Source organism: Phoxinus phoxinus, assembly GCF_949152265.1.
Source record: "Phoxinus phoxinus genome assembly, chromosome: 14".
NCBI lineage: Eukaryota > Metazoa > Chordata > Actinopteri > Cypriniformes > Leuciscidae > Phoxinus > Phoxinus phoxinus.
Window position 1 is genome coordinate 1,294,745 of NC_136889.1, and position 27,500 is coordinate 1,322,244.

Consider the following 27,500-nt stretch of genomic DNA (forward strand, 5'->3'; position numbering starts at 1 on the left):
GATTTCACTTCATCTTCGTGTTCTAATGGCGCCTCAGACTCCATAAGCACACAGTGTTTGTTCAACCTTTAGAGGAACATTGAGGATTTTATGATGGAATAATCCGAGTCTCGAGAGTTGAGATGAAACCTGAGGCAAAGCTTATATCAACCTTGAAAATGAAGAAAAATATGAAAATGTTCAACTCGTTATTGAATAATTTAGAATGTAAATGTTTAAAATGATTGTTTTATTTCTCAAAATTGAAAGTGTAGAAACTTTCAGAAGACGTTTATTTAGATGATTATTATATTAATAATAAATATATACTTTGCTCTATACTCTACACGTCTCTTCTGCTCAGCAATGCTGCATTTATTTGATCAAAAATACAGTAAAAACAGTGAAATATTATTATAATGTAAATCATCAGTTCTCTATGTGAATATACAGTAAAGTGTAATTTATTCCTGTGATCAAAGCTGAGTTTATCATCATTACTCCAGTCTTCAGTGTCACATGATCCTCCAGAAATCAGGATAATATGATGATCTGATGATCAAGACACAGTTATGAATATTATCAGTGTTGAAAGCAGTTTTGCTGCTTAATATTTTGATGAATAGAAAGCTCAATAAGATGTATAGCATGAGTTGCTTTCAGATCTACTAAAAGTTTTATTAGAGTGATGAAAAAGTGTTTCTGAGTGTGTTTGTGTGCTTTTAGTGTGTAATGTTTTATTAATATTTCAGGCTTGTTTACCTGCTCGTGTTGTTCAGGCTCCAGCGATACTGACCGGAAGAGTCTCTATAGTGGGCAGAACTATTTTCATGCTCTGGGTTTTAAAATATTCATCAGTGAAGCCCCCCCGACTTCAACATTCACAGGCCTGTTATTATCCTCAGATTGAGAAATATCAGTGCATGATTGTGAATGCTGCTAGTGAAGCGATTTGGAGACGATTGTGGATGGCTGGACAATAGAGCTTTATTGTGTGAATGTAGGTCACTGTGTGTGTGTGTGTGTGTGTGTGTGTGTGTGTGTGTGTGTGTGTGTGTGTGTGTGTGTGTGTGTGTGTGTGTGTGTGTGTGTGTGTGTGTGTGTGTGTGTGTGTGTGTGTGTGTGTATGTGTGTGTTCTCATTGATGCTTGTTCTGGTCTTGCTCGGACACATACAGAATTTCATTTTATTTTGAAGAAAATGTGAGTATTGTATGCAAAACTCACTGGCATTCGATTGGATGTTGTGTGTGGTTGCCTAGGTGTTGCTAATGTGTTGTGTGTGGTTGGCAGGGTGTTGTTGTGGTTGCTAATATGTTATGGGTGGTTTTCAAGGTGTTGCTATGTGGTTGCAAATATGTTATGAGTGGTTGCCAGGGCGTTGCTATGTGGTTGCAAATGTTGTGTGTGGTTACCAGGGTGTTACTAATGTGTTGTGTGTGGTTGTCAAGGTGTTGTTGTGGTTGCTAATTTGTTATGGGTGGTTGCCAGGGTATTGCTGTATGGTTGCAATTGTGTTTTGGGCGGTTGCCAGGGTGTTGCTATACGGTTGCAAATGTTGTGTGTGGTTCCCAGGGCATTGCTGTGGTTGCTAATATGTTATGGGTGGGTGCCAGTGTGTTGTTACATGGTTGCAATTGTGTTTTGAGTGGTTGCCAGGGTGTTACTATGTGGTTGCAAATGTTGTGTGTGGTTACCAGGGTGTTGCTAATATGTTGTCTGTGGTTGCCAGGGTGTTGATGTGGTTGCTAATATGTTATGGATGGTTGCCAGGGTGTTGCTATGTGGTTGCATATGTTGTGTGTGGATTTCAGGGTGTTGCTAATATGTTATGGATGGTTTCCAGGGTGTTGCTACGCGGTTGCAAATGTAGTGTGTGGTTACCAGTGTGTTTCTAACGTGTGGTTGCCACTGCCAGGGTGTTCCTGTGGTTAAAATGTTATGGGTGGTTGCCAGGGTGTTGCTATGCAGCTGCATTTGTGTTTTGGGTGGTTGCTAGGGTGTCGCTATGTGGTTCCAAATGTGTTGTGGGTAATGGCACGGTGTAGCTGTGGTTGCTAATATGTTGTGGCTGTTTGCAATGCTGTTGCTATGCGGCCTGCCCTATATTGAACTTTATTCTTGTCTAGCAGCAATAATTGAAATATTAAGGAGATTACATTTGTGATTTTACTCACCCTCATGTTGTTCTAATCCTGAATGACTTGATTTCTGCTTGTGTGGTATCGTGAGCGTGGAGCATCACTGTTGTCTCAGTAGGGGGAGCACTGTGTTATGTTTGCCGTGTGGTTGTCAGTTTAACGAGGCACAAGCTCAGCTTTGCTTCGCGCCACAGGCACACACACACACACACACACACACACACACACACACACACACACACACACACACACACACTCTCTCTTCAAAGCGGTCTCTGAGCCATATGCGCTACAGATGGGTCAGTCTCTAGTGCTGGTCTGACTCCGAGGTCGTTAATCAGGGATCTAAGTGCTGCCGGACTGCTGCAGAGAGAGGAATAATGTGCCATAATCAGACGTCATCCGCACATCAGGATCATTTATGCCGCTTTTTACCTCTCCTAAACAGGCACTAAACTGGGCAACCTTGCACTCTAGATATTAACTCTAGAAAATTGTTAATTTTAACTGAAATATGTCTTTTATAATTATGACATGTTGCTTGTCATCTGTTTTAATGGTGAAATGTGTACAAAAAAAAAAGATATATCATAGGGAGTCTGAAGTGGGGTCTTATCTTGTTGGGCCAGTAAGCAGCCACTTAGCAACACCCTGGCAACCACCTAACAACACCATTGGAACTACCTTGTGCACCCTAGCACCAACATGGCCAAACCCTTACAACTTACTAACACACCTCAGCAAACACATAGCGTGCCCTGGGCACCACCTAGCACACCCTAACAACCAACAAGAAACACCCTAGCAACCACCTAGCACACTTTAAAAGCCATGTAGAAACACCATAGCAACCACATAGCAACACCCTGGCAACCACATAGCAACACCCAGGCAACTACATAGCAATACCATTGGAACCACCTAGCACACCATAACAACCACATAGAAACACTGTGGCTAGTTATTTTTGCGTGTGTGTGTTTGTGTGTGTGTGTGTGTGTGTGTGTGTGTGTGTGTGTGTGTGTGTGTGTGTGTGTGTGTGTGTGTGTGTGTGTGTGTGTGTGTGAGGGATTACGGACTTGAGTAGTGACTGTCTCTCTCTCTGAGCCTCTAATCATTTTTACTGTGAAAGATTTGAGCGCGCTCACTGAGCCACTTACCATTCCTCTGCTAGTGTTTGCATGCATGGATCGTTCGCATCCCTCAATGTTTCCCTCGAAAATGTTGTAGGAACCAAGCAACAATAACTTTTAATTATTCAGAGCTGAATGTGAATGAAACAGAATAACCTTCGTCTTGTGTTTTTCGGCGCTCAATATCATAAATGTCAGTGTTATTTGAGTAACACAATAAGGTTTCATTTGGCTTGTGTGAGATTCACTCTGTTAAACTTGCTCATGTTCAAGTGTGACTCAGTGTCGTCTCACCCTCGTCTCACAGCGAGCTCATCCTGTCCAACATTGATGTGGGGGTTTCCGGTAATTGGCAGTGTCACGTGACCAGTTCCCGTGGCAACAGCTCAATCGGCATGGAGATTGTGGTTCTGGAGACGACGGCGCTGTACTGTTCGGCCGAGAGGGTCAATAGCAACAAGGGTGAATTCAGGTTCGTCTTCAGCTACAGAAGCATCATACACACACACACACACACACACACACACACACCGCCGTTACTTAAAAATCACTTCACTTTGATTGTGATGCACCACTTAACACACCATAGCAGCCACATAGCAACATCATTCAACCACCTAGCAACACCCTTGACGCCTTGTAACCGCATAGCAACATCCTTGCAAACACCTTGCACGTACTAAGAACTACACAGGAACACCCTGGCAACCACATAGCAACACCTTTGCAAACACCTAACACACCTTAGAAGCCACATAGCAACACCCTAGCAGCCACATAACAACACCCTGGCAACCACCCAGCATACTCTGGTAACCACATAGCAACACTCTTGCAAACTCCTAGGACACCCTGGCAACCACCTAACACACCCGCACAGCCACATAGCAACACCTAAGCAAACACCTAGCACACCCAGGCAACCACCTTGCACATCCTAGCAACCACATAGCAACACTCTTGCAAACTCCTAGCACACCCTGGCAACCACCTAGCACACCCGCGCAGCCACACAGCAACACCTAAGCAAATACCTAGCACGCCTAGCAACCATCTAGCACACCCTAGCAACCTCATAGAAACACCCTTGCAACATAGTAACCGCATAGCAACATCCTTGCAAACCACCAGCATTTCTTAAAAAGTACTCAGGAACACCCTAACACCCTAACAGCACACACGCACACACACACACACACACACACACACACACACACACACACACACACACACACACACACACACACACACACACACACACACACACAAGCCGCAACTACAGAAGCCCAGCCAACCGTCAGCAACGTCACACACAGACGCCGTTACTTAAAAATCACTTCACTGTGGTTGTGATGCATCAGCGCCTCTTTTCTCCTCTGTTGTATTTTAATGTCAGTTCTCTGGTTGGTGCTTCTATAGCTTCATGTTCTGTGTCTGTGCAGGACACGTCTGTAATGGGCTGGAAAATCAGTGTTGTTACCAGAGGAATTAGTGTCATTTTATTACTGAGCATTTGTGCTTCACTTGACGACAGCAAATGGACACTGTTTATCTTCACAAACCTCAAGTGTTGTGTGAAACTCGGAAAGACGCTTAAGTCACACCTGCACTGTCGTTGCAAAAGTTTAAGGTCAACCATCTAGCATAGCAACACCCTAGTAACCGCAAAGCAACATCCTTGCAAACACATTGCACACCCTGGAAACCACCTGACACAACCTAGCAGCCACATAGCAACTCCCTGGTAACCACCTAGCAACACCCTTGCAATCACCCAGCATACCCTGGCAACCACATAGCAACACCCTGGCAACCACATAGCAACACCCTGGCAACCACCCAGCATACCCTAGAATCCACTTAGCAACACTCTTGCAATTACCCAGCACACCCTGGCAACCACATAGCAACACCCTGGCAACCACGTAGCAACACCCTGGCAACCACCCATCATACCATTCTTGATCAAATAAATGAGCATAAGATAATTCTTTCAAAAAACATATTAAAAATGTTCACGACCCCAAACTTTTGAACAGTAGTGTAAAATATCTGAATGTTATTTTGTTTTATTGCAAAATATCACAGCCAGTGCCATTTATTGTAAAGAAAGATGCTCAAACACACTTTACAAACAAAACATTTGGCAAAAACGTTTCAATATATGAAGAGTTAAACATGATAGTTAACGGATGATGTTGATCATAAATCCACTAAAAATCACAGAAACACCAGCGGATTCATGACTTCAAACATGCGGTCAGTGAAAAGAGTTCAGACTGTGTTGTTTTTCTCAGGTGGCCGAAGACGTTGTCTGGTTTCCTGGCGTTCCTGCCGTGTGCGGTGGCCAGCGTTAGCTCCGCCCCTAGCCCCGCCCCTCAGGAGAAGAGGGCGTGGCGGAGGTGTGGCCAGTCGGGCCGGTGGGCGGAGCATGACTATAACCAGTGCTCATACGCAAACCAGTTCACACGCAGCCTGCATGAACTCACACAGGTCAGTAAACCTTCGTCATCATTCAATTCAATGCACATTTATTTCTATATCGCTTTTCTCAACACACATCGTTTCACAGCAGCTTCACAGCTTTACAGTCCACATCACAGTTTAGAGTGATCTGTCATCAGAGGAAACTGTCTAAGTTATGCATTTCAGAAATGCACATATACAAAATCACAGTTAGCGAAAAATGTATTAATTTAAACAATGTAATAATTTAACCCTTACCCGGCCTCCGGGTCTTTTTGTCCCACAAATGACTTTTGCTAAAATAAAATAAAAATGTCTCTTTGTCCAAAATGGCATGAGACTTTGTACGGTTGTCAACTCTGTCCAAGGGCGTAGGAACCGGGGGGTACGTGTCCCCCCCCCAATATTGGAGACAGTTGCATTTGACCCCCTCCCCCCCCCAAAAAAAAAATTTATACCGCGGAGGAGAAAAATATTTGATTTTTAATTACGTCAGAAACAGAGGACAGGGTGGGTGTGTGTGTGTGTGTGTTTTCATCTGAGCCTCATTGGTCCGTCACTGCCCGTCAATGTCAGAATAATTGAGATGACCAATCAAATTAAAGTAGGCGGGCTTTATGTTCACAGAAGCGGCTGAGCGCGTCAGTAGTTTATGCTCAAGTGCGAGAAAAGATGTACCGGTAAGTAGCTAAACGAAACATTTCATATTTGACAGCTGTTCAAACTAATCAGGCAAACTAATAAACGTCTGTCCAATTTCGCCATTTTTAACTGAAAATAGGCCTATGTAACGTGATTCATGTAACTTATGTAATCTCTGTCTAAAAAAACAAAAAACAAAATGGAATATCTGTTTTTTACGGAGCCCCTAAAGGGACCTTTGCAAAACAAAAAATACAGACTTTCACATGTGACGCGATAGTTTCTCGTGAGCATGTGAAAGTCATGTAAAAGGTCCCTTTAGGGGCTCCGTAGTTTTTATGTTAGTGTGAAAAACAAAAAAAAGTCACACTCGAGTCTTTCGTAGTCTCTGATCATCATCATCATCATCATCATCATCATCGCGAGTGGACTCGTAAGCTGTCGCTGGAGGGCCGTTATCTGCTGGAAGCACCTCAGCACGACACACACCTGATTACACTGAGCAGATGTTCAACGGGACCTTGATTTACTGCACCGCTTGTGTTCTGGAGCCTGAGAACCGAGGGATTCTTTGAGATTTGATTGGCTCAGGCCCTCTTTTTAATTCCTCACGTCTCAATAATCTTTACAATTAGTATTTTAAGTGTCTTCGGACTTTGGTGTGCCAGACAACATGCAATAATCTCACACACAATCCCAGCAGCCAAAACACAGGTTTGAACTCGTAGAATTTGAGAGCAATTTGTGAATTTGTGTGTGTCTCTTCTGCTTACCAATGCTGATTTATAGAAGCTTTAACTGCAATGCATCTAATAAAAGAGTCATTTATTCATTCATTCATTCTTTAATTCAAAGAGTCGACTTAAATATGCATATTTTAACTTAAAGGTACAATATGTAATATTTGTGCATTAAAATATCCCAAAATCACAAGGCCAGTGTTATATATTTTGTGAAGTTGATTACTTACAATATCCCAAATGTTTCCAACTATTTTTAAATCGTGAGAAAATGTCGATTTTAACCGAGGAAGCGGGGGGGGGGGGGGGGGGGGGGTGAGCGGGGGTAAAGGAGTCGCCAGTCAATGCGTCATATCCGTGTTACTGTACGTTCACACCGCCGGCGGCGAGAGCATCAAATTGGCCGGAAGCCATTCATTTTCAATGAGAGCCGGCGGCGAGCGAGGGCGAGGGCGGCGCGGCGCGTCTTGGACGGCGAGAAGAGTTGAAATTTGTCAACTTTATGGTAATAAGCTATGACGCGGTTCGACGGCAAACAGCGGCAACCAATCGGAATGTAGAAGTCCTCCGTCTGAGAGGATAACAGAGAACACAATCCTGTAAACTTTGGTTCACATTAGTTCCTAAACAAAATGGAGGAAAAGTTCATTATTTCTGTTGCGGGTTTCCCATTATTGTACGACGTGTCCCTGTTTACATACAGGGACATTAATAAAAAGAACGACGAATGTAAAAGGTATCTGAAATTGTTGGTGTTTTGTTACTTTCACATTTAAAAGATTTTAATAGGTTAACTTATACCCTACGTGTAGCCAGTCTGCACAAAATAGGATACTGATTTATGTTCAGTTCTTATTTGCTTTGCGGCTCCTTTAAATAAAAGAAGAAAAAAATCACGCATTCTAAAATCTACGTCAGAGCGCCAGAGAGTCCCCGAATCTCACGGCGTCGGTGTGAACGTACAGTTAGCCTCGGTGTCCGCTCGCACTGCGCGAGTCCTGGACACATGCTGAAGTTGTAGTTGTAGCGTCTATCAAGCAACAAACGTTAGCTTGTGTCGCGCAGTCGTTATGAACACAATTATTCTTCACCGATTGCAGCCGGTTCTGTCGACAAACACAAGTCCCATAAACGTACGGGTCAATGTTATATATTCCAAATGTAGCATTCGGTAATAGTTATGTTTATGTAAGGAAAGTATTATTGCTTTAGGCTTGTGTTTAGTTTATTGACATTGTTTATCACGTCTGGTGTTTATTGCCATGTAAATAAATATAGCATGTGTTATACATAAAGATTAATCCGTCTTTTGGCAAATGATGTGTGTGTTCGAATACACTTTTACAACAATTGTTTAGAACACGTAAAACTGCGCAGCGTTATCACAACAATGAGTTCGACAAATACAGTAACATCTATGATAACCAATTTAGTGTTAAACCTTACTTTTCTTGCGGTTAATTAATTTTAATGAAATAAAAGCATGTCATTAAACGCAACATTTATAAAAATAGAACTTTACCTCATCCATGAACATGATTTTTCGATTTACATCCACGGTGGAGTTAAAAACGACAGTTCCCATCATCCCTCGCTCCTTCACATCGTCATCAAGCTACGCCGCTGGTGTTTGGAATGTAGCGCCCTCTAGCGGTAGAAAATCTTGCATATTGTACCTTTAAATATACATACATACACCAAATGATGTGTACACTAAAATTCATAAATATACAATTACAGCAAAAACATGTCAATCAATCATTGTAATATAATAATCTTGTTTATATGAAATTACATATATTTAAAAAATGTAATAGCTCTCAAATATAGAGTCTCTTCTGCTCATCAAGGCTGCATTTATTTGATAAAAAAAGTGAAATATTATTATAATGTAAATCATCAGTGATTTCTATGTGAATATACAGTAAAGTGTAATTTATTCCTGTGATCAAAACTGAATTTATCATCATTACTCCAGTCTTCAGTGTCACATGATCCTTCAGAAATCAGGATAATATGATGATCTGATGATCAAGAAACATTTATGATTATTATCAGATGTTGAAAACAGTTCATATTTCCTCAGCTGTGCTTCTCTAACTCTCTCTCTCTCCGATGTACACTCAGATACCAGTGAACGTGTCCAGCGCGCTGAGGGTGGCGCAGCATCTGTCCTCTCTCACCAGCAGGGCGGCGCTGTTCGGAGACATGATGGATGTCATATTTGTCACTCACCTGATAGAAAGACTCACACGCCTGGTGGATGATGTCAGAGAGGTGAGAATCGCATCCCATAATGCCTCGGCCAGTTTAATCCATCAGGATTCTGACTGTGTTCAGTCAGTCAGCACAGATCAAAATCTATGAACGTTTAAAGCGGTGGTTGATCATGATTTGACTTTTTTAACTGTAGTGAGTGTGTAATGTTGTGTTGTCTAACTGTAGTTAGTGTGTAATGTTGTGTTGTCTAACTGTAGTTAGTGTGTAATGTTGTGTTTTCTAACTGTAGTTAGTGTGTAATGTTGTGTTTTCTAACTGTAGTTAGTGTGTAATGTTGTGTTTTCTAACTGTAGTTAGTGTGTAATGTTGTGTTTTCTAACTGTAGTTAGTGTGTAATGTTGTGTTGTCTAACTGTAGTTAGTGTGTAATGTTGTGTTGTCTAACTGTAGTTAGTGTGTAATGTTGTGTTTTCTAACTGTAGTTAGTGTGTAATGTTGTGTTTTCTAACTGTAGTTAGTGTGTAATGTTGTGTTGTCTAACTGTAGTTAGTGTGTAATGTTGTGTTTTCTAACTGTAGTTAGTGTGTAATGTTGTGTTTTCTAACTGTAGTTAGTGTGTAATGTTGTGTTTTCTAACTGTAGTTAGTGTGTAATGTTGTGTTTTCTAACTGTAGTTAGTGTGTAATGTTGTGTTGTCTAACTGTAGTTAGTGTGTAATGTTGTGTTGTCTAACTGTAGTTAGTGTGTAATGTTGTGTTGTCTAACTGTAGTTAGTGTGTAATGTTGTGTTGTCTAACTGTAGTTAGTGTGTAATGTTGTGTTTTCTAACTGTAGTTAGTGTGTAATGTTGTGTTGTCTAACTGTAGTTAGTGTGTAATGTTGTGTTGTCTAACTGTAGTTAGTGTGTAATGTTGTGTTTTCTAACTGTAGTTAGTGTGTAATGTTGTGTTTTCTAACTGTAGTTAGTGTGTAATGTTGTGTTTTCTAACTGTAGTTAGTGTGTAATGTTGTGTTGTCTAACTGTAGTTAGTGTGTAATGTTGTGTTTTCTAACTGTAGTGAGTGTGTAATGTTGTGTTTTCTAACTGTAGTTAGTGTGTAATGTTGTGTTTTCTAACTGTAGTTAGTGTGTAATGTTGTGTTGTCTAACTGTAGTTAGTGTGTAATGTTGTGTTGTCTAACTGTAGTTAGTGTGTAATGTTGTGTTGTCTAACTGTAGTTAGTGTGTAATGTTGTGTTTTCTAACTGTAGTTAGTGTGTAATGTTGTGTTGTCTAACTGTAGTTAGTGTGTAATGTTGTGTTGTCTAACTGTAGTTAGTGTGTAATGTTGTGTTTTCTAACTGTAGTTAGTGTGTAATGTTGTGTTTTCTAACTGTAGTTAGTGTGTAATGTTGTGTTTTCTAACTGTAGTTAGTGTGTAATGTTGTGTTGTCTAACTGTAGTTAGTGTGTAATGTTGTGTTTTCTAACTGTAGTGAGTGTGTAATGTTGTGTTTTCTAACTGTAGTTAGTGTGTAATGTTGTGTTTTCTAACTGTAGTTAGTGTGTAATGTTGTGTTTTCTAACTGTAGTTAGTGTGTAATGTTGTGTTGTCTAACTGTAGTTAGTGTGTAATGTTGTGTTGTCTAACTGTAGTTAGTGTGTAATGTTGTGTTGTCTAACTGTAGTTAGTGTGTAATGTTGTGTTGTCTAACTGTAGTTAGTGTGTAATGTTGTGTTGTCTAACTGTAGTTAGTGTGTAATGTTGTGTTTTCTAACTGTAGTTAGTGTGTAATGTTGTGTTGTCTAACTTTAGTTAGTGTGTAATGTTGTGTTGTCTAACTGTAGTTAGTGTGTAATGTTGTGTTGTCTAACTGTAGTTAGTGTGTAATGTTGTGTTGTCTAACTGTAGTTAGTGTGTAATGTTGTGTTGTCTAACTGTAGTTAGTGTATAATGTTGTGTTGTCTAACTGTAGTTAGTGTATAATGTTGTGTTGTCTAACTGTAGTTAGTGTGTAATGTTGTGTTGTCTAACTGTAGTTAGTGTGTAATGTTGTGTTGTCTAACTGTAGTTAGTGTGTAATGTTGTGTTGTCTAACTGTAGTTAGTGTATAATGTTGTGTTGTCTAACTGTAGTTAGTGTGTAATGTTGTGTTTTCTAACTGTAGTTAGTGTGTAATGTTGTGTTTTCTAACTGTAGTTAGTGTGTAATGTTGTGTTGTCTAACTGTAGTTAGTGTGTAATGTTGTGTTTTCTAACTGTAGTTGGTGTGTAATGTTGTGTTTTCTAACTGTAGTTAGTGTGTAATGTTGTGTTTTCTAACTGTAGTTGGTGTGTAATGTTGTGTTTTCTAACTGTAGTTAGTGTGTAATGTTGTGTTTTCTAACTGTAGTTAGTGTGTAATGTTGTGTTTTATAACTGTAGTTGGTGTGTAATGTTGTGTTTTCTAACTGTAGTTGGTGTGTAATGTTGTGTTTTATAACTGTAGTTAGTGTGTAATGTTGTGTTGTCTAACTGTAGTTAGTGTGTAATGTTATGTTTGATCATAAACAACATCTGCAAAGTTACAACGCTCAAAGTTCAGAGCAAAGGGAAATATTTGCTTTTAAATAAATCGTTTTTTAAGAACTACAACAAACGGCTGGTAGGAACCGTTTATTTTTTTTATTTTTTTATTTTTTTACTTGAATCCTGCATTTATTCGCTTTTTGAATCACACGAAGAGATGTTTAGTTGCGTTTGTCTCGTAGATTTTTATTTTATTTTTATAAACATGACAGCAAATACAGTTTCATCTACAAGAACAACACTAATATAGAGTTATAAAGTAATACAAAAATAAAGTAATAATAACAAAATAATAAAAATAAATACATAAAATGAGCCAGGGGTAACATATAATAAAAAAATAAATTCAAGAGAAATAGAAATGCCTCGAGTCACTTATATTTTCATTATAAAAAAGCATAAATATTATATATTGTGCATAATGTAACTGACTTTAAAGCTTTGGCATTGTTGGAAGAAGAGATAGTACCCAAATAATATTTCAGGTCATTACAAAAAATAATAAAAAGTGGTTTAACAGACAAAAATTTACACTTGTGTACAACAAACTTGGCTAGAAAAATAAATAGATTTACAAGAAAATACTTGTCTTTTAGATTATTATTATTTTTTTCAAAGTTAGGCTGGTAGGAACTACACGAGGTTAGTGACATCACCAACCCTAAAATTTACATAAACCCCGCCCCCTGAACACGATTTATAGATGATCATGATGGATATGCTAATCAATGACTAGAAGATAACTACACATAATCTACATAAATTCATTAACTAACCATTCAGAAATGTCCTGTTCTTCTACATGTCGTCACTTCTTCTCGAGTCTCTCCATCTTTCTGACTGCGGTTTGAACATAAAAGGCTAAAGGGTTTTGATATTTTCAGTGCGTGTGCGTGTGCGTGTGTGTGTGTGTGTGTGTGTGTGTGTGTGTGTGTGTGTGTGTGTGTGTGTGTGTGTGTGTGTGTGTGAGGTAATGAACAAGCTCTTGAATGACTTTTTTATTCTTGATTTAAGTACTCACTTAATTTGTATAATTATCAATTAATTTAAAATCACTTAATTTTTATTTTCAGAATTTGTTTTAATTTTTTGCGATTTTGCATCTCCTGTAAATGTATTTTGATTTAAAAATGTTTAGATACTTTTACACTGGAAAAATATTTATCTATTTGAATTGCATATAACATTTCCATGCATTTGGATTACACAGTTTTAACATAAACTAATAAATGTTGCATATTTGTCAGTCTCTTAAATGAAGGAGGTCATATTTCTGCAAAAGTACTAATAATCTGAATGTGCTTTAAATACAAAAAATCCTATTGCTTGTTCCACAACTAGCCATATTTGAACCATGTTCATACTTTACCTGAATTTTTTTTTTTCACAACGAACAGATTAATGCGGATTTTAAGCACTTTTTGAAAATATGAAAATAACAGTTGCATATAATTAATAATAAACAATGCCTTGATTTTTTGAGTGTAGAAATCTGACCTACTTCATTTATGCACGACTGAGAAATATGCATCCCATTACATTTATTAGTTTGTTTATGTTAAAACTGTTTAATCCATGGAAATTAATTGAAATTTTAAATGCAATTCAAATACATAAATCTTAAACGTAGGCCTGAAATCCCTTTTTGCAGTGATGTGTGTGTGTGTGTGTATGCGTGTGTATGTGTGTGTGTGTGCGTGTGTGTGTGTGTGTGTGTGCGTGTGTGCGTGTCTGTGCGTGTGCGTGTGTGTGTGCGTGCATGTGTGTGTGTGTGTGCGTGTGTGTGTGTGTTTTGCTCGGCTGTCATTGACGCGGCGCTCTGCTACTGTGCAATTTAGGTGCAATTTGAGTCACTGCACATTGTTATCAGCTATTTTCAGCTTTAAGTGTTATGTACACATGTTCAGTGAACACGTTTAGCATTTTAATAACACTGGCAGCCTCCGCCAGAAGAGCTTTTGGAGGGTGTGAATGAGAAAACAGACTCGCTTTGGGGAAATTTGTATTAATTACACAACAGAAGAAGAGCTGTTCCTTCCATATGTGCCCTTCAGGCCAGACACACACTTCACCACAAGTATGCAAACATTTGAATGCAAGAGCTTATGCATTTAAAGTTTACATTTTACAAGTATGTGCATTGACAGGGAATCAAACCCTTTGGAAAGCAACAATGCACATGTACTTAGAGAAAGCTTGAGGCTGAAATGTTGATGCTTTTGTTTAAGATGTTGCGTGAAGAGCCGAATCTCCAGCTCCGTGTTGAATATGATTAGCACAAAGCTGCTTTATAGGTGAATAAAAACAGAACATGACTTTAACTGTGTGTGAAGCGCACTCAGGTTTAATACGAACTCACTGCTTATAGTCAGAGCTTAAAGTCAAAGTTACTGTAATATATTCCAGTCATGGTTCAGATGTCATTTTAGGGCTTCAAGGTCACGTAAGAACTGTGAATATTGCCTCTTTATTCAAGTAAATGAGATCTAACCCTCAGTTCTGCTATAGAGACTCTTCATCACGGATCGCAAAGCTCTTATAGTGTTTGATGGCTTGTTCAAGATGGAGATTAACTGTGCATGTGATGCAAAAAATGCTGTTCTTCCGAAGTATTTTTGTCTCGTTTTCCAGCACAAATATCTAAACATTCTTAAATCAAGATACATTTACTGGAGAAGAAGAATGACTGACGATATTAAGTCTTTAATTTATCAAAATGCCAATGTGACGTGTTCCCGGAAGAAACTCAAGACTACAATGGAGGCGTTTCAGGAGTTCAGAAACACTGACACTAGCCGCGTTTCCATTACCCTTGAAAAATTGCGCAAATTGAAATTGCGAATTGAAAATACGCCCAATGGAAACACGTCAATTGCGCAAAAGCTCCCATTTATCGCAAAAAAGTTTTTACGCTCGCATGAGGAGGTTTATCATTAATATTTCACAAAACTGCAATGGAAACAGTTTTTGTGAGTTTACAGTCGCCTGACGTAGAGGACGCGGTGTGTTTGGACAGAAGACGAGACAGAGTTCTTTATTAAACTCATAAAAGACAAAATAATTACAGGAATACTGGATTCTAAACCACAAAGATACGCCACAATCAAGACCTCGAAGCAGAAACTCTTCATATGAGCCGCTTTTTTTACTCGACATTAATGATTAGATAACACACACATGTCTCCTTACATTAAAGGAGTGGTTGATCATGATTTGACTTTTCTAACTGTAGTTAGTGTGTAATGTTGTGTTTTCTAACTGTAGTTAGTGTGTAATGTTGTGTTTTCTAACTGTAGTTAGTGTGTAATGTTGTGTTTTCTAACTGTAGTTAGTGTGTAATGTTGTGTTTTCTAACTGTAGTTAGTGTGTAATGTTGTGTTTTCTAACTGTAGTTAGTGTGTAATGTTGTGTTTTCTAACTGTAGTTAGTGTGTAATGTTGTGTTTTCTAACTGTAGTTAGTGTGTAATGTTGTGTTTTCTAACTGTAGTTAGTGTGTAATGTTGTATTTTCTAACTGTAGTTAGTGTGTAATGTTGTGTTTTCTAACTGTAGTTAGTGTGTAATGTTGTGTTTTCTAACTGTAGTTAGTGTGTAATGTTGTGTTTTCTAACTGTAGTTAGTGTGTAATGTTGTGTTTTCTAACTTTAGTTAGTGTGTAATGTTGTGTTTTCTAACTTTAGTTAGTGTGTAATGTTGTGTTTTCTAACTGTAGTTAGTGTGTAATGTTGTGTTTTCTAACTGTAGTTAGTGTGTAATGTTGTGTTTTCTAACTGTAGTTAGTGTGTAATGTTGTGTTTTCTAACTTTAGTTAGTGTGTAATGTTGTATTTTCTAACTGTAGTTAGTGTGTAATGTTGTGTTTTCTAACTGTAGTTAGTGTGTAATGTTGTGTTTTCTAACTGTAGTTAGTGTGTAATGTTGTGTTTTCTAACTGTAGTTAGTGTGTAATGTTGTTTTCTAACTGTAGTTAGTGTGTAATGTGTTTTCTAACTGTAGTTAGTGTGTAATGTTGTATTTTCTAACTGTAGTTAGTGTGTAATGTTGTGTTTTCTAACTGTAGTTAGTGTGTAATGTTGTGTTTTCTAACTGTAGTTAGTGTGTAATGTTGTGTTTTCTAACTTTAGTTAGTGTGTAATGTTGTGTTTTCTAACTGTAGTTAGTGTGTAATGTTGTGTTTTCTAACTGTAGTTAGTGTGTAATGTTGTGTTTTCTAACTGTAGTTAGTGTGTAATGTTGTGTTTTCTAACTGTAGTTAGTGTGTAATGTTGTGTTCTCTAACTGTAGTTAGTGTGTAATGTTGTGTTGTCTAACTGTAGTTAGTGTGTAATGTTGTGTTTTCTAACTGTAGTTAGTGTGTAATGTTGTGTTTTCTAACTGTAGTTAGTGTGTAATGTTGTGTTTTCTAACTGTAGTTAGTGTGTAATGTTGTGTTTTCTAACTGTAGTTAGTGTGTAATGTTGTGTTTTCTAACTGTAGTTAGTGTGTAATGTTGTGTTTTCTAACTGTAGTTAGTGTGTAATGTTGTGTTTTCTAACTGTAGTGAGTGTGTAATGTTGTGTTTTCTAACTGTAGTTAGTGTGTAATGTTGTGTTGTCTAACTGTAGTTAGTGTGTAATGTTGTGTTTTCTAACTGTAGTTAGTGTGTAATGTTGTGTTTTCTAACTGTAGTTAGTGTGTAATGTTGTGTTTTCTAACTGTAGTTAGTGTGTAATGTTGTGTTTTCTAACTGTAGTGAGTGTGTAATGTTGTGTTTTCTAACTGTAGTGAGTGTGTAATGTTGTGTTTTCTAACTGTAGTTAGTGTGTAATGTTGTGTTTTCTAACTGTAGTTAGTGTGTAATGTTGTGTTGTCTAACTGTAGTTAGTGTGTAATGTTGTGTTTTCTAGCTGTAGTTAGTGTGTAGTGTTGTGTTTTCTAACTGTAGTTAGTGTGTAATGTTGTGTTGTCTAACTGTAGTTAGTGTGTAATGTTGTGTTTTCTAACTGTAGTGAGTGTGTAATGTTGTGTTTTCTAACTGTAGTGAGTGTGTAATGTTGTGTTTTCTAACTGTAGTTAGTGTGTAATGTTGTGTTTTCTAACTGTAGTTAGTGTGTAATGTTGTGTTGTCTAACTGTAGTTAGTGTGTAATGTTGTGTTTTCTAGCTGTAGTTAGTGTGTAATGTTGTGTTTTCTAACTTTAGTTAGTGTGTAATGTTGTGTTTTCTAACTGTAGTGAGTGTGTAATGTTGTGTTTTCTAACTGTAGTTAGTGTGTAATGTTGTGTTTTCTAACTGTAGTTAGTGTGTAATGTTGTGTTGTCTAACTGTAGTTAGTGTGTAATGTTGTGTTTTCTAGCTGTAGTTAGTGTGTAGTGTTGTGTTTTCTAACTGTAGTTAGTGTGTAATGTTGTGTTGTCTAACTGTAGTTAGTGTGTAATGTTGTGTTTTCTAACTGTAGTGAGTGTGTAATGTTGTGTTTTCTAACTGTAGTGAGTGTGTAATGTTGTGTTTTCTAACTGTAGTTAGTGTGTAATGTTGTGTTTTCTAACTGTAGTTAGTGTGTAATGTTGTGTTGTCTAACTGTAGTTAGTGTGTAATGTTGTGTTTTCTAGCTGTAGTTAGTGTGTAATGTTGTGTTTTCTAACTTTAGTTAGTGTGTAATGTTGTGTTTTCTAACTGTAGTTAGTGTGTAATGTTGTGTTTTCTAACTGTAGTTAGTGTGTAATGTTGTGTTTTCTAACTGTAGTTAGTGTGTAATGTTGTGTTTTCTAACTGTAGTTAGTGTGTAATGTTGTGTTTTCTAACTGTAGTTAGTGTGTAATGTTGTGTTTTCTAACTGTAGTTAGTGTGTAATGTTGTGTTTTCTAACTGTAGTTAGTGTGTAATGTTGTGTTTTCTAACTGTAGTTAGTGTGTAATGTTGTGTTTTCTAACTGTAGTTAGTGTGTAATGTTGTGTTTTCTAACTGTAGTTAGTGTGTAATGTTGTGTTGTCTAACTGTAGTGAGTGTGTAATGTTGTGTTTTCTAACTGTAGTTAGTGTGTAATGTTGTGTTTTCTAACTGTAGTTAGTGTGTAATGTTGTGTTTTCTAACTGTAGTTAGTGTGTAATGTTGTGTTGTCTAACTGTAGTTAGTGTGTAATGTTGTGTTTTCTAGCTGTAGTTAGTGTGTAATGTTGTGTTTTCTAACTTTAGTTAGTGTGTAATGTTGTGTTTTCTAACTGTAGTTAGTGTGTAATGTTGTGTTTTCTAACTGTAGTTAGTGTGTAATGTTGTGTTTTCTAACTGTAGTTAGTGTGTAATGTTGTGTTTTCTAACTGTAGTTAGTGTGTAATGTTGTGTTTTCTAACTGTAGTTAGTGTGTAATGTTGTGTTTTCTAACTGTAGTTAGTGTGTAATGTTGTGTTTTCTAACTTTAGTTAGTGTGTAATGTTGTGTTTTCTAACTGTAGTTAGTGTGTAATGTAGTGTTTTCTAGCTGTAGTTAGTGTGTAATGTTGTGTTTTCTAACTTTAGTTAGTGTGTAATGTTGTGTTTTCTAACTGTAGTTAGTGTGTAATGTTGTGTTTTCTAACTGTAGTTAGTGTGTAATGTTGTGTTTTCTAACTGTAGTTAGTGTGTAATGTTGTGTTTTCTAACTGTAGTTAGTGTGTAATGTTGTGTTTTCTAACTGTAGTTAGTGTGTAATGTTGTGTTTTCTAACTGTAGTTAGTGTGTAATGTTGTGTTTTCTAACTGTAGTTAGTGTGTAATGTTGTGTTGTCTAACTGTAGTTAGTGTGTAATGTGTTTTCTAACTGTAGTTAGTGTGTAATGTTGTGTTGTCTAACTGTAGTTAGTGTGTAATGTTGTGTTGTCTAACTGTAGTTAGTGTGTAATGTTGTGTTTTCTAACTGTAGTTAGTGTGTAATGTTGTGTTTTCTAACTGTAGTTAGTGTGTAATGTTGTGTTTTCTAACTGTAGTTAGTGTGTAATGTTGTGTTTTCTAACTGTAGTTAGTGTGTAATGTTGTGTTTTCTAGCTGTAGTTAGTGTGTAATGTTGTGTTTTCTAACTGTAGTTAGTGTGTAATGTTGTGTTTTCTAACTGTAGTTAGTGTGTAATGTTGCTGTTGGATCATCAACAACATCTGCAAAGTTACAACGCTCAAAGTTCAGAGCAAAGGGAGATATTTGCTTTTAAAGAAAAGGACTACAACAAACGGCTGGTAGGAACTACACGACATTCCTCCCGGGTTAGTGACATCACCAACCCTAAAATTTACATAAGCCCCGCCCCCTGAACACATAAGCCCCGCCCCCTGAACACACAGTCCATGTTGAGAAGAGGAAGAGTTGCTGTAGTCGAGCACATTTGCAGAGGTGGACAAAGTACACACTTCCTTACTTGAGTAAAAGTACAGATACTACTGGTCAAATATTACTCCGTTACAAGTAAAAGTTGTAAAGACAGATTTTTACTTCAGTAAAAGTACAGAAGAACTCGTTTTTAAAAGTACTTAAGTATAAAAGTAAATGTCAATGCATTGTTTTATTATTGTTGCATGTAATATTTACAGTACCTTATGCCTCTGAATCTCTGCCTGCACTCATATCAATATCATGTATTTCTATAACACAGTTCCAGTCGTGGGATTGAATAAGTCACTCAATAACGTCCACAATGGTTTCGGACACACAAACGGCTGTTCCCAGTTTTTGGCTTTTAATATGAATATATTCGTCTTACTGTGATCTATAAGATAGTGTTCTCCAAAACAATGAAATGTAGTGGAGTAAAAAGTACGATATTTGTCTTTCAAATGTAGTGAAGTTAAAGTAAAAGTTTCCAGAAAAAATTATACTCAAGTAAATGTACTTTGTTACTGCATCTCTGCACATTTGTGATCCGCTCAAACTTTAGCATCCATCTTTTCACATGCAATAGAAAGTCACTCTGTGCATCTCACAACAGTTCCTATACGAGCGATTTATAGATTATCATGACAGAATATGCTAATTGAAGATATTAACTCCACATCAGCAACATAAACTCATCAACTAACCAATCAGAGACGTCCTGTTCTTCTACATGTGTCACTTCTTCTGGAGTCTCTCCATCTTTGTCTGACTCCGGTTTAACATTAAAGGCAGAACAGTTTCTGTCAGTTTAGTGTGTGTGTGTGTGTGAGGTAATCGCAGCTGCTAACACACACAAGCTCTTGAAGCTCCGCCCCCTCTGCCGGGAGCAGCAGCTCATTTGCATTTAAAGGGACAGACACAAACCGGCGTGTTTTTGCACACCCGCAAAAAGTGACACTTTAACATGATATATAAAAATATCTGTGGGGTATTTTGAGCTAAAACTTCACACACACACTCTGGGGACATCAGAGATTTATTTTACATCTTGTGAAAAGGGCATTTCCCCCCTCCCCCTTAATAATAATGGCCAGTGCGGTGTCTGGGATATACAGAAACCTTCCAACATCCGTCGCCATGATTTCTGGAATGACTCGCGAGAGGAAAAAATTTAGTTTTAGTCGCATAACATCAGCTAATGGAAACACTGATAGTTTTTTGTCGACATTTAGAAAAAATCGCAAAAGTTTTGTGCAGATCTGTAATGGAAACGCGCCTAATTATATAGAGAATAACTCCCTTTTCACGCTCAAACAACGTGTGTCCACTGACTGTGATGTGTGTTTCTCTGTAGTTGGGAGAGTGTGTGTTCGGCATGGCCAGTGACATGATGCAGGCGGAGGAACACGTTCTGTGGATGGCTCAGAATGAAGCTCGCGCGTGCACACGGATCGTCCAGTGCGTGGAGCGGATCGCAGATCTCGCGCTCAACACCAACAACACCGCAATCTCAAAGGTGAAGCTCACACCGGCTTTCATTCCGACAGATTTCAGGATACATGGGAAAAACACAATCATGGATTCATGCTTTGTTGGTTATAACAAGACCATTTGCGAGCTGAACAAACTCTGGTTGGCCATTGCGTTCACACGCTCAACAAACAGCTCTGTGATTGGCTACAATTCTCAACGCTCCAAAAACATGCTGTAAATAGAAACAAAAAAATGCTTTTCTTACTTAGTATTTTTGTCTTGTTTCCAGTCCAAATATCAAAAATTTCTTAAATCAAGAAGCATTTACTAGATAAGTATGATATCTTGTTTTCTGAAAAGAAAAGAAAAATCTAAATGAAGTGAGTTTTTACTTAAAACAAGCAGAATTATCTGCCAATGGAGTTTTTTTTCTTCTTACACCATTGGCAGATCATTTTGCTTGTTTTAAGTAAAAATGTACTTAATTTAGATTTTTTTTAAATCAGAAAACAATCGTTTAATAATAGAATTTAAGAATTTAATAATAGAGGTAAATATTCTATAATTTTAGTCTCATTTTGAAAAATTCAGCATCACATACTTCCTTTATGGAGAATCCCAGAATGCATTGCAAAAGCTCGGAGGAATATTAATAGAAATATATCTAGATATATTTAGAATATTTACTTATATTTCATTCAGTAACTAAAAGTATTAATAAAAATAGTTTATATTTATGTTTTTTTTCTTTTTTTTTCAAAACTATTAATTTAATAATAGAAATAGAATTTATTATGTCATTTTACTTATCTAGTAAATGCTTCAATATTTCACAATATTACTGTTGTTACTGTATTATATACTTATGTATTATATACTTCTTTCAAAAACATTACAAAATCTAAGTACACTAAACTATTTTTAATGCTTCTTGATTTAAGAAATTTTAGATATTTGGACCAGAAAAAAGTAAGAAAAGCAGTTTTGCAGTGCAGTGGATCCTGCCGTCAGCAGTTTATATGTTCAATATCATTATTTCTTCTCACGTTTGCGAGTTTGTATCCCACAATTCTCACTTTATTTCTCTGAGTTTAGATACAAGTGCGAGAAATCAAGTCAGAATTGCGAGGTAAAAAGTCACAGTTATTTTTATTTATTAAGCTTACATACAAAACACATTCAATTGATTGATTTGAGAAAAAGATGCACTTTAAAAAAAGCCGGAATATATGTATATATAGCCAATTTAAGCTGCAAAACAATATTATGCATGGAATGCATGCTTCTTTTGATTAAAAAAACATTTATTTAGTGAATTGGCATGACTTCCTCTTGAGATTTGCTCATTAAACACTAATGAAAAGGGGTTTGTGCGCCGCTGATTTATTCCCTGATGCATTGTGGGCCGTGGGATCCTAACGCTTGTTAATCTGATGACTAATACTGTACATGCTGTCTGTATCTCAGGTGGGTTTCTACTCTAACGCTGTAAATATTGACGTAATTATCACCATTTCTGGGCTTCTGGTCTGTTATTGTTCTGATAATGTAGGCTACAGACTCGGATCGTTAATGGAGTCTTTGTTTAGTCTTTATACATTTTCATAATCAGTCCTTGACTCACTCGTACAATGAATGATGTTTATTTTCCAACGAGCAATTAGTGTGAGGAAAGTAGGTCGCGTAACGTGTGTGTGTGTGTGTGTGTGTGTGTGTGCAGGTTTCTGCTAACATCGCTCTGGAGGCTCTGATGGTCCCACCGACTCTCATGGGTTTGCTGTGTACGGTGACTCTACTGCCCCCGGTGGCCGAACCGGGTCACGACGAGCGCGCACCACAGCACACACACACCCTGCTCAACTTCAGATGTCACACGGTGAATGTCTCCGGCTCACCCATGGGTCAGCTCAACCAGGTGAGAGTCAACACTGACCAACACTGTACATAAATCAAGTAAATCGGACAGAATAACTGGTTTTTGGACCCAGTACACTGCAATAATGCTTTTCTTACTTGTTTCCAGTCCAAATATCTAAAAATTCTTAAATCAAGATGCATTTACTAAAGAAGTAGAATGTTTTCCAGGGGAATTAATCAAACTGAAGTGAGTTTTTGCTTAAAACAAGCAAAATGATCTGCAAATGTGGTGAGAAAAATAATCTTGTTTCTGTTTGAATTAAGATAATTTTTTGGGAGATAATTTTGCTTGTTTTACGCAAAAACTCACTTAATATTGATTAATTCCCCCTGAAAAACAAGACATAATATCTTGTCATTTTACTCATCTAGTAAATGCATCTTGATTTAAGAAGTTTTAGATATTTGGACTGGAAACAAGACAAAAATACTAAGTAAGAAAAGCAAAAGCAAAAACCAGTGAACTAGTTATTCAGTCCAATTTACTTGAATTAAGGCAAGCAACACTTTATGTTTTTTTCATGCACTGGTTTATTCTGCTTTCATTACAATGTCTACTTTCAGACTAGTGGAAAGAAAACTTCCAAAGTTTTTATTTTATTGCATTTGATTAATTTGCATCTGTATATATTCAATGTAAAGGCGGTGAGTTTGAGTCAGAAATCTCCATTACACACACACACACACACACACACACACACACACACACACACACACACACACACACACACACACACACACACACACACACACACACACACACACACACACACACACACACACACACACCAAACTTTCTGAAGGTTCATTCATTTATCATTCATCTGGTTTATATAACTAAAATGTTTTCTGTCTGTTGACAATATTTTCTGATTTTTTTTTTTTCAAAATCCCCTCTGTAAAAACCTTACACTCTAATATGTCTTATTTTTTTCAAATCTGGCTTCATCCAATGTTCAGATTTCTGCTCTCGAAATATATGCATATTTAAGTAGTTAATGCCTCATTTGCACATTTAAACGTTTTACCCTGTTCACCTAGTGTCTTGCCTTAAAATTATTAATAATTGACACATTTGAAATAGCCTACTTTTAATTAAATAATCTAATTATGATTCCCTAAATACTTCAATGAGGAAATGTTTTCTTTAAATGTTTTTATAATGTTTCACAATTTTATAATTAGACATTTTAAATTATAAATATTGTTTTTAAATATTTCATATTTTATTCACACGGTTAAATGAGAAGTTAATGTCTTTGTCTCTCTGGTCAAATGGTTAGAAGAACCGTTTTTCTTTCTATATTAATGTATTTTAAACTTTAGTTTAATTCCCAGCCAAGAACTGGTTTATCACTAACTCTGCCAGTCAGATTTATAACTGAGGGGGGGGGGCATTCTTATTCGAGACAGCATTTGATTGGACGAAGGTTTGTATCCGCCCTGAGAGCGAGATCATTGAGTCTTCAGTATTTTTCATCTGCTTTCATTGATGAGAAGGACTCTACATGCATATTTATATGTGTATATAAATATAAATTTAGATTTTCTTCATGCATATATGTGACTCTGGATCACAAACCCAGTCTGGAGCCACACGGGTATATCTGTGGCAATAGCCAACTATACATTGTATGGGTCAAAATTATCCATTTTTCTTTAATGCCAAAAATCATGAGGATATTAAGATCATGTTCCATGAAGATATTTAGTAAATTTCCTACCGTAAATATATAAAACATGTATTTTTGTGAGTGAATGCAGCACAATCGTGAACATAAATGCACAACTTTAAAGGAGATTTTCTCAATGTTTAGATTTTTTAGATTTTCCTCAGATTTTCAAATAGTTGTATCTCGACCAAATAGCCAGAACGGAGGCTCACTATTGGCCAGCATCACACACATGACCAGCGTCGGCCAATAGTGAGCCTCCGTTCTGACGTACAACCCAGAAGCGCTGCGCTGTTACACTACATGAACTCACTCAGAGGAACACACAGAAGAACATCAAGAGTTGAATAAAGTTGTTATTTTTGCGCACAAAAAGTATTCTCGTCGCTTGATAAACTTAAGGTTGAGCCGCTGTAGTCACTTGGTTAAAGCCTGCTTGCCTTCTTCTTTAATCACTGAAATTATACACTCGTCACTGACTTCTGGAATTGTTCCATCTCAATTGAAAAGTGCTGTAATAATTCCTCTACTTAAAAAAACGGGGGCTGAGCCAAGTAACCTTGATCATTTTCGTCCCATCTCAACTCTTCCTTTCCTTTCTAAAATGTTGGAAAGGTTCGTTGCAGTTCAAGTCCGGAATCATCTGTCTCATAATGGTCTGTACGAGCAATTTCAATCTGGGTTTCGTCCTTATCATAGTGTTGAGACTGCACTAGTTAAGATCTCCAATGACCTATTGCTAGCTGCTGACTCTGGTCTTTTAACTATACTAATTCTGCTTGATTTAAGTGCAGCATTTGATACTGTTTCACACAGCATTATGTTGCACTGGTTTCAATCATACTTTACGGGTCTTACACAATTCGTACAGTTGAAGCAGTTTTGCTCAAAACCCTCATATGTCAATACAGGTGTCCCACAGGGCTCAGTATTAGGTCCTCTTTTATTTATCATTTATCTTCTACCCCTTGGTCATATTTTTAGGAAATTTGGTGTTCAATTCCACCTGTATGCTGACGATACCCAGCTTTATTTGTCCTCTAACACTTCCGCTAATTTTCCTCCAATTGTCCTGTCCGATTGTTTGGCAGAGATTAAAGAATGGTTTACGTAAAATTTTCTTAAACTTAACTCCAATTCTTTTAGTTGGCTCAAAAAACAATCTGTTGAAATCTACATGTTCATCTGTGAATATTGACAACTTACCGGTCTCCGTATCTAAACAAGTTACAAGTCTGAGGGTTATTTTTGACAGTACTCTATTATTTAAAGCACACATAAACAGTGTCATTCGCTCTGCTTATTTTCACATACGCAATATCAATCGACTTCGTCCGGCTCTCTCAGTAAAGAGCACGGCAATTCTTGTCTATGCTCTAGTTACGTCCCGTATAGATTTCTCCAACAGTCTTCTGTTTGGATTGCCTTCTAAATTACTTAACAAACTCCAACTAGTACAGAACTCGGCTGCTCGAATCATCAGCAGAACTCCCCTAGCTGAACATATTACTCCAATATTACAACACTTGCACTGGCTCCCGGTAAAATATCGTATCAATTTTTAAATTCTTCTTCTTACTTACAAAGTACTCAATAACCTTGCCCCTTCATATTTATTAGACCATCTTCATATCTATACTCCTTCACGAATTTTAAGATCATCTTCTTCACTCACACTTGTTCCCTCTAGAACTCGCACTACTTCTTTGAGGTCCCGAGCTTTTAGTCATGCAGCTCCTTATTTATGTGCAAAACAGTGGTAGTCTCCATGTTTTTAAATCTCGCCTTAAGACCATCTTTTCCGGCAGGCTTTTATGTGATTTTTTTTTATTTTTTTTCTAATGGTCTCCAAGGTTTTAACAATGAGTATTTGATTACTATTGACTGTTTTATTGTGTTTGTAAAGTGTCCTTGAGTGTCATGTAAGGCGCCTATAAATAAAATGTATTATTATTATTACTTGGACTATTTTAAAGGGGTCATGACATGTTTTTTTTTTTTTTTTTTTTATGTTCCCTTAGGTGCAATTATAGTATTACTATAGTTTAAAAAAAAATTTTTTTTTTAAATGTAGTGATTTATGACCTTTTCCCTGTTTCTCATCCTCTGAGTCACACAGTCTGTTTTGGGGGTGTTTCCCCTTTAAGAGTTCAGTGTTAACGCCCACTGTTATGATTGGCTAACGTCAGTGCCTATGCATCAATTATTAACGCCCCCAGCCAGAACATTTGCGGATTCAGCGTATTTAAAAAGTAGTTTAAAGTTTTAAATACATTACTTACAGTTTGCGTCGTCGTTGTTGAGCCCAGAATAGTCGGCACGGACTTATCTTTGAGCAACAGTTTTCTGGCAAAGCCAGCATCATTTTGGGATTTGTTCTCAAAACAGTCATCCTTCAAATGTACAGAACAAACGCTTAAACTAACACTGCCGTGACTGAGACGTCCGCAAAAAAAAAAAGTGCATCCATTTTCCCCTGACGACTGGATCTTTCGCAGCGTATTCACAGATGTTGTTTGTCCACAGCCAGGAACAGCACATCTGCGGCGTCGTAATCTCCCTGTACACAGACCCACTCGCTGTCCGTCGACTGAACACTTGTGAGGCGCGCGGGCGCGACAATGATACGAAATGAGCGTAGTTGTCTTGTGCTGGAGGCGGTCATATGCAAACGCTGGTACGTCACTTCGCACCGTGACGTCACTTCTTACCATGGATCCAGAACGAGCTGTATTTAGAGCTTGATTAAATAAATGATTCGTTTATAATGGGGAGGACGTCTTAAGCTATGAAACTTGCAGGACGTTTTAATGGTACAAAGATCTCTTATATACCAAAAGATCAAGGCAAATGTGGTTTCTCATGTCATGACCCCTTTAAACATTGTCTTTACTAACTTTCTGGGCCGGCAAGTTTCAATTACAATAGAAGCCTATGAAGGAGTGAGACACTCTCAGATTTAATAACAAAAAAAAGAGTAATTACTGACAGAGTTTTCATGTTTGGGTGAGCTAACCCTTAAAGTGTGTGTTGAGTCGAGCTCGTGATGGAGCAGAACGCAGGACATTGGTCTAATGAGGAGCAACACTGAAGTTCACTGTAAACCACATGACCGCTGGAGGCGGATCTCGTGTGTGTATCGGTCTCAGGATCCGGTTAGTTGATCATCATTCTGCCCTAGTGCACACTAGCAAGTGAACGACCCGCTGCCTTCTATTTGGAATATATTTTGATCAGGACTTTATTTTCCGGCTGTGTGT

The 27,500-nt window shown here is 37.5% G+C and overlaps 1 protein-coding gene across 1 annotated transcript in view; it reads left to right on the forward strand.

The window, feature by feature from the left end:
• adgra1b (adhesion G protein-coupled receptor A1b) overlaps positions 1 to 27,500 on the forward strand; it is a 160,439-nt gene that overhangs the window by 37,487 nt on the left and 95,452 nt on the right. Inside the window, exons 8-12 of the mRNA XM_079635790.1 lie at positions 3,560 to 3,724; positions 5,550 to 5,745; positions 9,228 to 9,377; positions 20,532 to 20,693; positions 22,371 to 22,565. Coding sequence (XP_079491916.1) covers positions 3,560 to 3,724; positions 5,550 to 5,745; positions 9,228 to 9,377; positions 20,532 to 20,693; positions 22,371 to 22,565 — 868 coding nt within the window. The remainder of the gene's footprint in view (positions 1 to 3,559; positions 3,725 to 5,549; positions 5,746 to 9,227; positions 9,378 to 20,531; positions 20,694 to 22,370; positions 22,566 to 27,500) is intronic.